Source organism: Tupaia chinensis, unplaced genomic scaffold (genome assembly GCF_000334495.1).
Source record: "Tupaia chinensis unplaced genomic scaffold, TupChi_1.0 Scaffold000050_1, whole genome shotgun sequence".
NCBI classification, from domain to species: domain Eukaryota; kingdom Metazoa; phylum Chordata; class Mammalia; order Scandentia; family Tupaiidae; genus Tupaia; species Tupaia belangeri.
Window position 1 is genome coordinate 376,059 of NW_006159508.1, and position 10,435 is coordinate 386,493.

The window sequence follows — 10,435 nt, forward strand, 5'->3', positions numbered from 1 at the left end:
AAGTTCTGACAATTACGTATACATTTTTACTAGAGAAGTTTACATAGGCCAACGCTATTAATGCATGACAAAAGTGGACGTGTTCTTATGTTGCTTAAACATGGGCAAAATTGATCTGACAGCACTTCAACAAAGGGTCCCATTATATCAGTATAATAAAATCTTTCAGGGGAAGACAGTATTCAGAAATAAAGTCCTTGAACATAAAAATTATTTTCTCCCTTCCTAGAATCTGGCTGATGCTCTTCTAATCAGATTTTAGCTGGCTTTTACACAGTACAAAAATAAAGATGGTTCTTCATCCTCTTCTCCAAATATATACATTTCTTCTTTATCCTCTTACCTACCATCTATGACTGAGATGAAGACACCCTATTCTATACCTTCACCCTAGACTTGTCACTTGAGCCCCAAGATCTTTATCTTCAAATGTATGTGTGGAGTACATGGAGGGGAGTACTGCGAATGTAACAGGTTAGACGGGATACACTCTCCTCTCTACGCATTTCCTATCTCCATCTATCTCACGCCACTTACCATCCATATACTAATTAGGGACCCTAATCCACATCTTCAGTTCAGCCTTGTCACCTGAAACCCAGACCTACAACTTTAAACATCTAGTTGGACATTTTCCACTGAATATAATTTCCTTTCTCTACACATTTTGATTGACACCAATCTCCACCAGTTGCCTAAACCGGAACTCTGGAAGTCATTTTAGACTACCTAATCTTTTCTTGAACTCTGGCCTCCTTTTTCTTATCTTCAATTTTGCCTTAGTTCCGCTTCTCACCATTTAAACTCCCTCCCCGACTTCTTTCTCTTCATCTCAAAATACAATTTTTGTCCACTTTTGAAAATCACAAATCTGCTTACATCATTCCCGCTTTATATTCTTTTAGCTTTTAGCATAAAACCCAAGCTTAGCATGGCTTACACGACACTTCATGCCTTGTTTCTAACTGCTAAGTTTATGTTTCTACCACTCTCCGTAGGCATCCCACCCATCTAGGACCCTGACTGATCTCCACTGTCACTTCTCTTGTCCATGGCACCTGTTGTCCCCTTCCTTTTTGTCACACCTGCATGGCGTTCTGTTTACCCAACACACACGCTTCACTGAGACCGCTTCCTTCCCTCACTGAAGTAGTAAAACTGACTTATCACAGAGCACCTATTTTAATCTTATTTTCAATCGCTGCTCATTCAGGGTCTGAGTCTTGATTTTCAGATACAAATCTTTAATTTGTCAACTTTTAGGTACATTACCAGTTATTATTTGAGACTTGATGAACGTGACTTCTTGAATGCTTCTAGCATGCCCTCAAGTAATTTTAAATAATAAAATTAAATGACTTTGAAAACAATGTAAAATGATATACATACTTGTTAATAAGAGCATGAAATGTAGCATTTTTATATTTAGTTAAAAATTAAAACATTAGTTTTTTTATTTGGTGCTGTGATTCTAAATACATTATTAGTGCTGCCCTTAGCATTGCTAGAGATGTTCCTCATAAGTCAATTTTCTACTTTTTTTTTTTTTTTGTATAAGGTACGTGTGCTTGCTGGAGAGTCAGAGACAGACAGAGACAGAAAGAAAACTCCTGGGGGGATGGCCATACCACAATCCCTTCTCCCCCATTCTCCCCTCGGATCCTGAGCATGCATGCACATGTGCCTAGTGTGAGTTCTAAGCTGCCGGGCCTGGGACTTGAACCATGGTCGACCATGTGGGAGTCCAGCAACGTATCCATTAAACCATCTGCTGGTCTCAATTTTATACACATTAAGCTCACCCTTTTAAAGGCAAATGTATTAAAACTGTTCAACTACTTTATGAATTCGTCTAAAACTATATTTTATATTTTACTTGTGTTGCTAGTCTCTCCTGTCCTTGTCTTGGTGACCATCAATGATTTCATCAGGTTGTGGCCCAGAAAGGTTCAGGTGGTAAGACAGTGAACTGGACAGCAGAAAGCCATGTGGCTAATGGGTTCAGATCCCCAATCCTTGGGCAGATGCTGGACACACCTGCAAGTGCCCAGGATCCTGATGAGTCGGAGAGCTGGAGGAGGGATACTGTGGTGTGATGAAATCCTGTCAAAGGTGTCTCTCCCTTTCTCTGTCTCTCCCTGTGTCATGTATGGATATATATGTTCTTCATCAGGAATAAAAGAAACTTGAGAAAAAGAATTACACTGGATTGAAATGTGGCTCTCTTTCAGTCCCCTCCCCCATTCTTTCACCTATTATGAAATTTTAACAGGTAAGATAGGCAAAATTATGCAAATTATAGTCAATCAGTTTTAAAATATTTTACATGGATTAGGGCCTGAGGGTCAAAAAGGGCAGACAGGAAACTTTTCAAGTGTAGGTTCTGAAGAGCGGGTTAGGTTTGGTCTGGAAGCACATGTAAGGTAGAGGAGGACAAAGGAAACTGATAGAGCAGTGAGGAAATGGTGAGCTCACGGGTGTTAGGTGACAAGAAATTTTATTTAGCTCATGATCTTTGCAATATCAGTGCTGCTGCTTACCAAATGACTAGCCCACAGCAAGAATACAATCATGCAGCATTCTTTTTCTTTTTCTTTTTTTTTTTTTTTGAGAGATTTTCGCTATAGGGCGTGTGCGCTCGCCAGACAGACAGACACATAGAGACAGAAAGCGAGAAATTCCCCCCCGGGGGGATGGTCATGCCACAATCCCTTCTCCATTCTCCTCTCGGGATCTTGGGCACGCACGGACACGCGCCCAGCGTGAGTTTTAAGCCACCGGGTCCGGGACGCGAACAGTGGTTGACTATGTGGGAGTCCAGCGACATAGCCATTATGCTAACTGCTGATTCCCTCATGCAGCATTCTTAGACATCTACAACCTTCTGGGCACTGTGCTAGTCAACTGCTATAGCTCACCATTAGATAAAAGCTATTATGGTAATCTTAAGTAATTTTTTAACATCCTTATTTAGGTTTACAAATGCATAAATATGTGTAAGGCAAATGTGATATTCCTATAGCACTTAAAAAATCTCCAAAATATTTTATGCCTAGAATCGCCTGGAAAAAGGGCATTTAACTTACTTTATAGTATGTTAACAGGGCTATGTATATAAAATATTTTGATAATGCCACTAATATATATACATGCTGCCAAGAAATGAAAATTACAACTTTTACCCAATCAGCTCTTTCTCTCTATTGCATCCAGCATAGAAACCTGTTATATGATAAAAGTCGGTAAACTCATTTTTGAAAAAAAATTGCATTTATTATTACCAGAGGTGATATTCAAAAAGTCCAAGGAAAATTTGTTACAAAAAAAAGCATGGATTTCAATTTTTGTAGCAAAATAAACTTGTACTTTTTAATTCCAAATTTCATGAACTTTTTGAAGTACCCTTGTATAGTGCTCTGCATGACTAGGAAGATACCTGAAGATTTTATGAACTAGCAATAATGTATAGCAACAAAAAAATAATAGCAATGAAATTTAGAGATTGATCAAGGTGTATTTAAAGAACTGTGCTGCATTTTTTTTACTGAAAACTCCAAGAAGTTAAAGACTAAAATTTTTTAGCTTGAATATGGGTTTGTGAAATCATTTACTAGTAGAAATAATTAGGCATAATTTTCAATATCAATCACGTAATCAGTGGGTTACTGATTAATTCTTTTGTAGCTCTAACTGATCAGATCAAATAATTTCCACTAAGTTCCATAACATTTAATTGGTTTATACAAAGAATTAAAATGCTCTGGGGCCAGCAGGTGGCATGGTGGTTTAGGGTGCTGAACTCCCCCCATGGCCGGCCATGGTTCAAGTCCCACACCTGGCTTGCTTTCTCACTTTCCCTTTCTCTCCCTTTCACTCTGTCCCTCTCTGGTCAAATGAAAATAAATAAATAAATAAAGTTAAATAAAACAATTCCTAAAAAAAAGAATTCAAATGTTCTGCCTTTAGTTTCCTTTGGTATACCAATGTTGTATATTATGAGTAAAAAGCATAAAGTTCATATTCTCCTACAGGGTGAACCCAAAACTTAAGACTATCATATCTACCTGAACACAGGAATCCCCACAACAGAGTAAATGTCATTTAGGTGTATGAAAATCTGCAAAAACAAACACAGACATTAGAACATAACAGAAAATGACATTACCAAATTACTGACAACTTGAAACTTCCATTTGCAACTTATATGACCCACATTACAATAAAAAAATTCCAAGGTCTCATTTGTCAAATAGGAAGAAGTGTTTCATAATCTTTTTTTTTTCTTTTCAACCAGAGGCAAATAAAATCTTAAATACATTTTATAGAAAAAGTTTGGTATCAATCTGATATGCAAGTCATTTGGAGAATCATGTTATAAAGAAGTCAAGATCAATGTTCTCCCAGAGAACGTTTGAATTATCGTAACTGAGTCAGATGTTTCAGCATTTTGGGCTAGGTTTCCTAAATCTAACCTCAAATAAGACCTGATGCCATGGGATCAGCAGGTGGTGTGGTGGTTAAGGCGCTGGACTCCCAAATGGTTAACTATAGTTCAAGTTCTAGATCTGGTGGCTTATTTTCTCTTTCTCTGTCTCTCTCTAGTGAACACATATGCTCTGTAGAAAATTAAAAATTAACAATGATGATAAATAAAATTGAGTAAATAATTAAAAAAAAAAAGACTTAAAGCCACATAGTGCTAAGTATAGGTTACGAATACTTACAAGGTAAGAAAAAACTTTCTTTAGGGCAGATACATGGTAGCTAGGATGCCTTTTTCTTTATTGTTTGCAGGTGAGTTTTTGTCTCTCTTTATTTCCTTTTTTTCTGTTAGCCCATGAAGAAGATGAAAATGCCTCAAGCTATAATTAGTAGCCTGTACATATTTTAAAAGTTTGAATCTTTATTACTTTATGGTCTGTTAAAACGTATGGAATACTCCAACTGCTATTTTCAATCTCAAGAGTATTTGATTTCATACTTTTGCCCCAAGGTAATTTTTAATATAAACAGTTTAATCAAAATTATTCTAATATTGATAAATTTTCATCAAGAAAAGAATGATCTAGAGTAACTCCATTTGGCCAATTAATTCTTTAATCAACTGACACATCGAGCTATAATTTTCAAATTTGCTATTTTTTGAAAATCATCTTATGAACAGTAAGGAATTTTTTTTCAAAAAGAATTACTTATTTAATTTTATTTATTATTATTTGTTAAATTTGACAAAGCTTGTGAGCACACCAGAGAGAAACAGAGAGAGAGGAGAAAACAAGCCACCAGGTCTGGGACTTGAACTGCAGTCAGTCATGTAGGAGTGCAGCATCTTAACCACCATGCCACCTGCTAGCCCCTGTACGGAATATTTTTTTATTTCTCTGTTTGTTCCAATTAAAAATACCATAACCTTATTAGTTTTGAAAATAGAGAAAAAGTACAGAATAATCCTTAACCCTAACGAAGAATTATTAACATACTATTGAATTTTGTGCAGGGCTTTTTGTTGTTATTCAATGTTTACCATTAGCTAGGCCTTGATATGTATTATAGAGATTGTGGAAAGCATCTCTGCAGCCTTATAATAAATATTTTTTTATTCTGCAACTATGACCAATGATTCATACCAAGAAAGTCTTTTTATAAAGTGTAGATAAAACATTTTCACATTGAAAACTATAAACCAAACTATCTGTACTATTCTACTGATACAGAGGAAAGTCTGTGGCTTCATATGAACATGCTTTTTAAAACTCTTAAGTAAAATTGGAAAGTATAAGAATAGATGACACAATCTCTAAAGAATAGGTTACAAGTAAAACTTAAAAAAAAAAGAATAGATTGTAAGTACATAAAATAGAACAAATATTCATTACCTCTAAATCTGGGTTCCTCAGATTTGCTTTCCATCCAAACTGCTTCCTCAGGGCAATCCCCATTACTCTTCCTACCGCCTGGAAAAGCAGTAAGTTTCAAAAAAGACTATCAAAAATAAAAATATTTTAAGTTTAAGTATATGCAAAAACTAACAAAGCCTGATGGTAATTTAAGGTTTCAATATTAAAACGTTACTAAAGCACTAAACATTACTAAAACATTATTAAAGCACTTTCTATGCAAGGCAATATGACTGCATTTAACTGCCCTACCTGTAACCACCCCATGCAATTAATGCTATTCATATGTACTCTCTCTGTGTAATTTTAGGCATAAGAAATAGCCAGATCGTAACCTCAGAAGTATTGTCATTTGGGGTTTTAGGAAATGAATGCAAGCTGGAAGATAAACTACTGTGGTTATTATAATCCTAAATGTTTAAAAATTACGCTATCAGTATCATTAGAATCAACCTTTATGATCTGTCTGAATTTAAGGTTGGCTAACAGAGCCAGACTAATGCCCTACATATCACTGAATTTTGTAACGGCAAATGGAAGGTTTCATGATGGAAACTGTGGTATTTGCTCTTTCCTGGACTACTGAGACCTCACGTGCACTTGTGTACTTGTGGGACAGGTCCTAGTGACAACACATATAAAGCCTGGTGCAGAAGAACCAGGAAATGAGCACAGAAACTGAAGACAAACCGCAAGAGCTTAGGACCATAATATTTCCAAATGTGATAGAAATTTTTGAGTTTAAGAAAACTTTCAAAATTTTTTCAAGTTTGTTTGTTTGACTAGAAAGAGAAAAAAAGCTGCACCCTTTATAGGGTCTCATGTGGCGATATTCCCCAAGCCTTGCCAGCCAGCATAGGTAGACCTGAGAACTGAACCCTGATCTTCCATATGGCCTCCAGCATTGCAGAGTAGTGTGCTACTACTGCTGCACCACTGTAGATGGGCCGAGTTTAAAGAAACTTTAAGACAGAAAATAAAAGGTCATTCCATAGAACAGCATGCTATTCCTGTTAAGCATCTGAGGGAAAATTAAAAAGGGAAACACATTCATTTCTTTTTTTTCTCCTCTTTCATTTGCCAGAAGACATGTGCACTACCTGAAGAGAGAGAGAGTGAAAAATCATTCCCCATAATGGTAATCCCCTCTCTGCTACTGTCCTCTCCTTTTGAGATTTTGGGCACAGATGCAAAACTCCCAGTGTTTCTCAAGCTGCTGGGTCTGGGATTCGAACCATGCTATCAGCCATGTGGGGCACAGCTGCCTTAACTACCATGCCACCAGCTGGCTGAGGAAATGAGTTTTTAAGGATGCTTAATTATATGAGGTTAGGCCTAATTATCTGTTTGATTCCACTTGTGTGAGAAGTTTGGATCTTATCTAAAATCTAAAGAGTAATGAATTCTTTCAGAAAATGGAACTCCACTTGGGAGGTAAGCATACCTGGGCAGTAAAGGCCTTTCCAATAGTTCCACTGCAGCGACAAGAAACTCTGAAAGTCAAGTCCTCCTGGTTGTGATTATCAGCTGAGTTCTCTGCGTCATTCTGAAATTCTTGAAACATTCCTCTTTCCGCAGGAAAATCTCTTTGCTCCAGTTTTTCTTCGAGCTGTTTTTCAAGCTGGCATTCCCTATTCTCTTCTCTCTCTTGTGCTTGTTCTATTTTAAATTTTTTAGCATCGATGACTTCATTTTTTTCCAGCTTTCTTTTTAGTGACTTAAAATCTGTGTCTGAAAGTTTTTCCTTTTTTGCATCAAGCTCCAGAAGATTTTTCCAAATTGAGATGGCATTTAACCAACTTCTTGGATCGTCATTTATAAGTCTTTGTATTTCATTCAGTGGTTTTCCTAAATAAGTAAAATCTTAGTTTATTCCATACTGAAGTTTTAAAGACCATCTATTACATCATCACTCCTAAATTACATTATGTTTATTTCCTTAAAAAAAGTTTTATTAAATTGTTACACTTTAATTTAGAATTTATAAAATTTATCATGGAAATGTAGGGCAGAATCAAGTTCTTTCTAATACTGTAAATACAGCATCAAAATTACATTAAAATTCTGGGGCCAGCAGGTGGCATGGTGGTTAAGGTACTGGACTCACACATGGATGACTGTGGTTCGAGTCCCGGACCTGGTGACTTGCTTTCTTACTTTTTCTCTCATGAGTGCATGTGCCCTATAGCAAATTAATAATAATGATAATGATAATAAAATATTAAAAATATTAAAATTCTTTAATTACCAAGATCACTTGTCCTATGATATATCATATGTATTTCTTTAATATACACATAACACTTAAAGTATACATTAATCTTGAAATAATGATCTTCCCTATAAAAATTAGGTTTTTAAATAAATAAATAAATAAATCACAAAACCGAGCTGGGAAACAGAGTTGCTGAATCTCGGGTCTATTTCATTTTAGCCCATACAATACTAGCAATATATGTTAAAATGAGTTTCCACTGGGACCAGCAGGTAGCATAATGGTTATGTTGCTGGACTCCCACGTAGTCGACAATGGTATAAGTCCTGGGCCCAGCAGCTTAAAACTCCCAATAGGTGCATGTGCATGCATGCCCAAAATCCCAAGAGGAGAATGGAGGAGAAGGGACTGTGGTATGGCCATCCTCCCAGAGGGTGTTTTCTCGCTTTCTGTCTGTCAAGTATACACGCTCTATAGTAAAAATCTCTCCAAAAAATAAAAATGAGTTTCCATAAGGTACCACTTCAGATACACACACATTCACAACTTAGGGACTGCCAGCTGACTTAGTAGAACTTCATCTTTTCTTGCCGTACAAAGGTCATCACCATGAAACAAAAGGAATTACTGTGTGTTCCAAAGGATGAGTGCATGGTGAACACTAGGATGAAACTGTACTGACCCATAGTTTAATACTTTGTGACTTGATTTAAAAAATTTTATTTTTGATTGATCTTAATTTCTTGCCATTCATATCTTTCTTGACATAAGTTTACTGTTTACTATAGAAACTACGTGGTTCCTTGTGCACAACCAGCAATCGAAGGGAAGTTTTAGGTAGTGTTAAATCCTTGGGTCTGACCTGTACTGCTGCTTCCATCAGAACTCTAAAGTTATTTTAGCAACAGATTTACAAAATTAGGGCATGGACAAGAAATCTCTTAAACTCCCTTTAGCTCTAATGCTTTGCAAATGGGGATAAGTTAACTTAAAACATTTATGGTCCCAGAAATAGGAAATTTTACAATAAGTATTTTTCCAATTACATTCCTCAGTTACAATTTACAAGGTGACAGTTTTCACCAATTTACTATTAAAATAATGCATTTGAGGTTAGATGTTTCTAAATCCAAATAAATGCAACTGACCATATATATATATACATATATGTCTAGAGAAAGTACCTGATCATAATTCCCAAAAAAGACATGTGTCTCAGGACACACACCAAAATCTCAGAAGACAGGCAGCATGTTGCAAAGAGACAGACATATTCTATTATAATTAGGTGATAATAGTCAGGAAATATAGAAAAATACAAAATTAATGATCCCACATGTATAAATGATTCTTAAAAATGTAAAATGGCTACATATCGATCAGGCAAAAAACTCTGGAGTATAATATTATGGGTAAAAGCAATAGGCATGCATCATACCTTTACTTACAGAACAAACAGTAAATGGAATCTGCTTCTTAATCAGCAAAAATAATCTTTCTGCAGATTTTAATGTCTTCAGCATATTCAAATCAGAACAGGTGGTAAAAAAAACCTTCCCTGAAATATATTCAACCTAGAGATAGAAAAAAAAAACAACAGTCATTAATGTCAGAGTAAAAATCATTTCCTTTTCTCCTTCCTTGGTCAGTTTAAAACATGGCATCCAGATGAACAATAACCACTTCAGAGACATCCACTATTGGCCAGACCCTGTACTAGGCACTCTGAATACACATTGTTTTCCCTGTTGTGCTTATAACAATCCTCTAGGGTAGATTTTATCATCTCCATTTTACATATTAGAGAACTGAGTTTTAGATAGGTTTAAAAAAAACCTGTACAAGGTTACACAAGATGCTGACCAAAATCATGAATTTCTGTGTTATGCTACACCTGATAACACACACACAAACACACACACACACACTACTAGAAAGCAAAACAAAACACTCAGCAATTATATTACCAAACCTCACTCCGCGATTTAAAAGCAGGCAAAAAGCAATGTATAACACACACATCAGAATAAACTGGGGTCTAGTCCAAGGTGGGTATTTATAAAGCGCCTTATGGTCTACCAGAAAGCAGAAAGCATATATCCTGAATAATAATGTCACCGACATCCACTGCCACACACATTAGAATGTAAAACCTTTAAGATAATAAGTGGAATTAAACCCAGAAGAAAATAAAAAATTGATAGTATCATGCCTGGATAAGCTGTAAGTACAATAAGAAGCATTTAATATGGAAGCCAACATTCCTGAAAGTGTTGGGGGAGAGTCCTGTGAGATCTAAGAGGGATTCTAACAAAAAAACACG

The 10,435-nt window shown here is 36.0% G+C and overlaps 1 protein-coding gene across 4 annotated transcripts in view; it reads right to left on the reverse strand.

The window, feature by feature from the left end:
- THUMPD2 (THUMP domain 2 tRNA and snRNA guanosine methyltransferase) overlaps positions 1–9,686 on the reverse strand; it is a gene marked incomplete at its 5' end in the record, with an annotated part of 35,139 nt that extends 25,453 nt beyond the window's left edge. For all 4 annotated transcript variants that reach the window (XM_014591304.2, XM_027775222.1, XM_027775227.1 and 1 more), the window contains 4 exon segments: positions 4,065–4,117; positions 5,877–5,954; positions 7,342–7,745; positions 9,551–9,686. In XM_014591304.2, the coding sequence (XP_014446790.1) occupies positions 4,065–4,117; positions 5,877–5,954; positions 7,342–7,745; positions 9,551–9,686 (671 nt within the window).
- Positions 9,687–10,435: the final 749 nt, after the last annotated feature.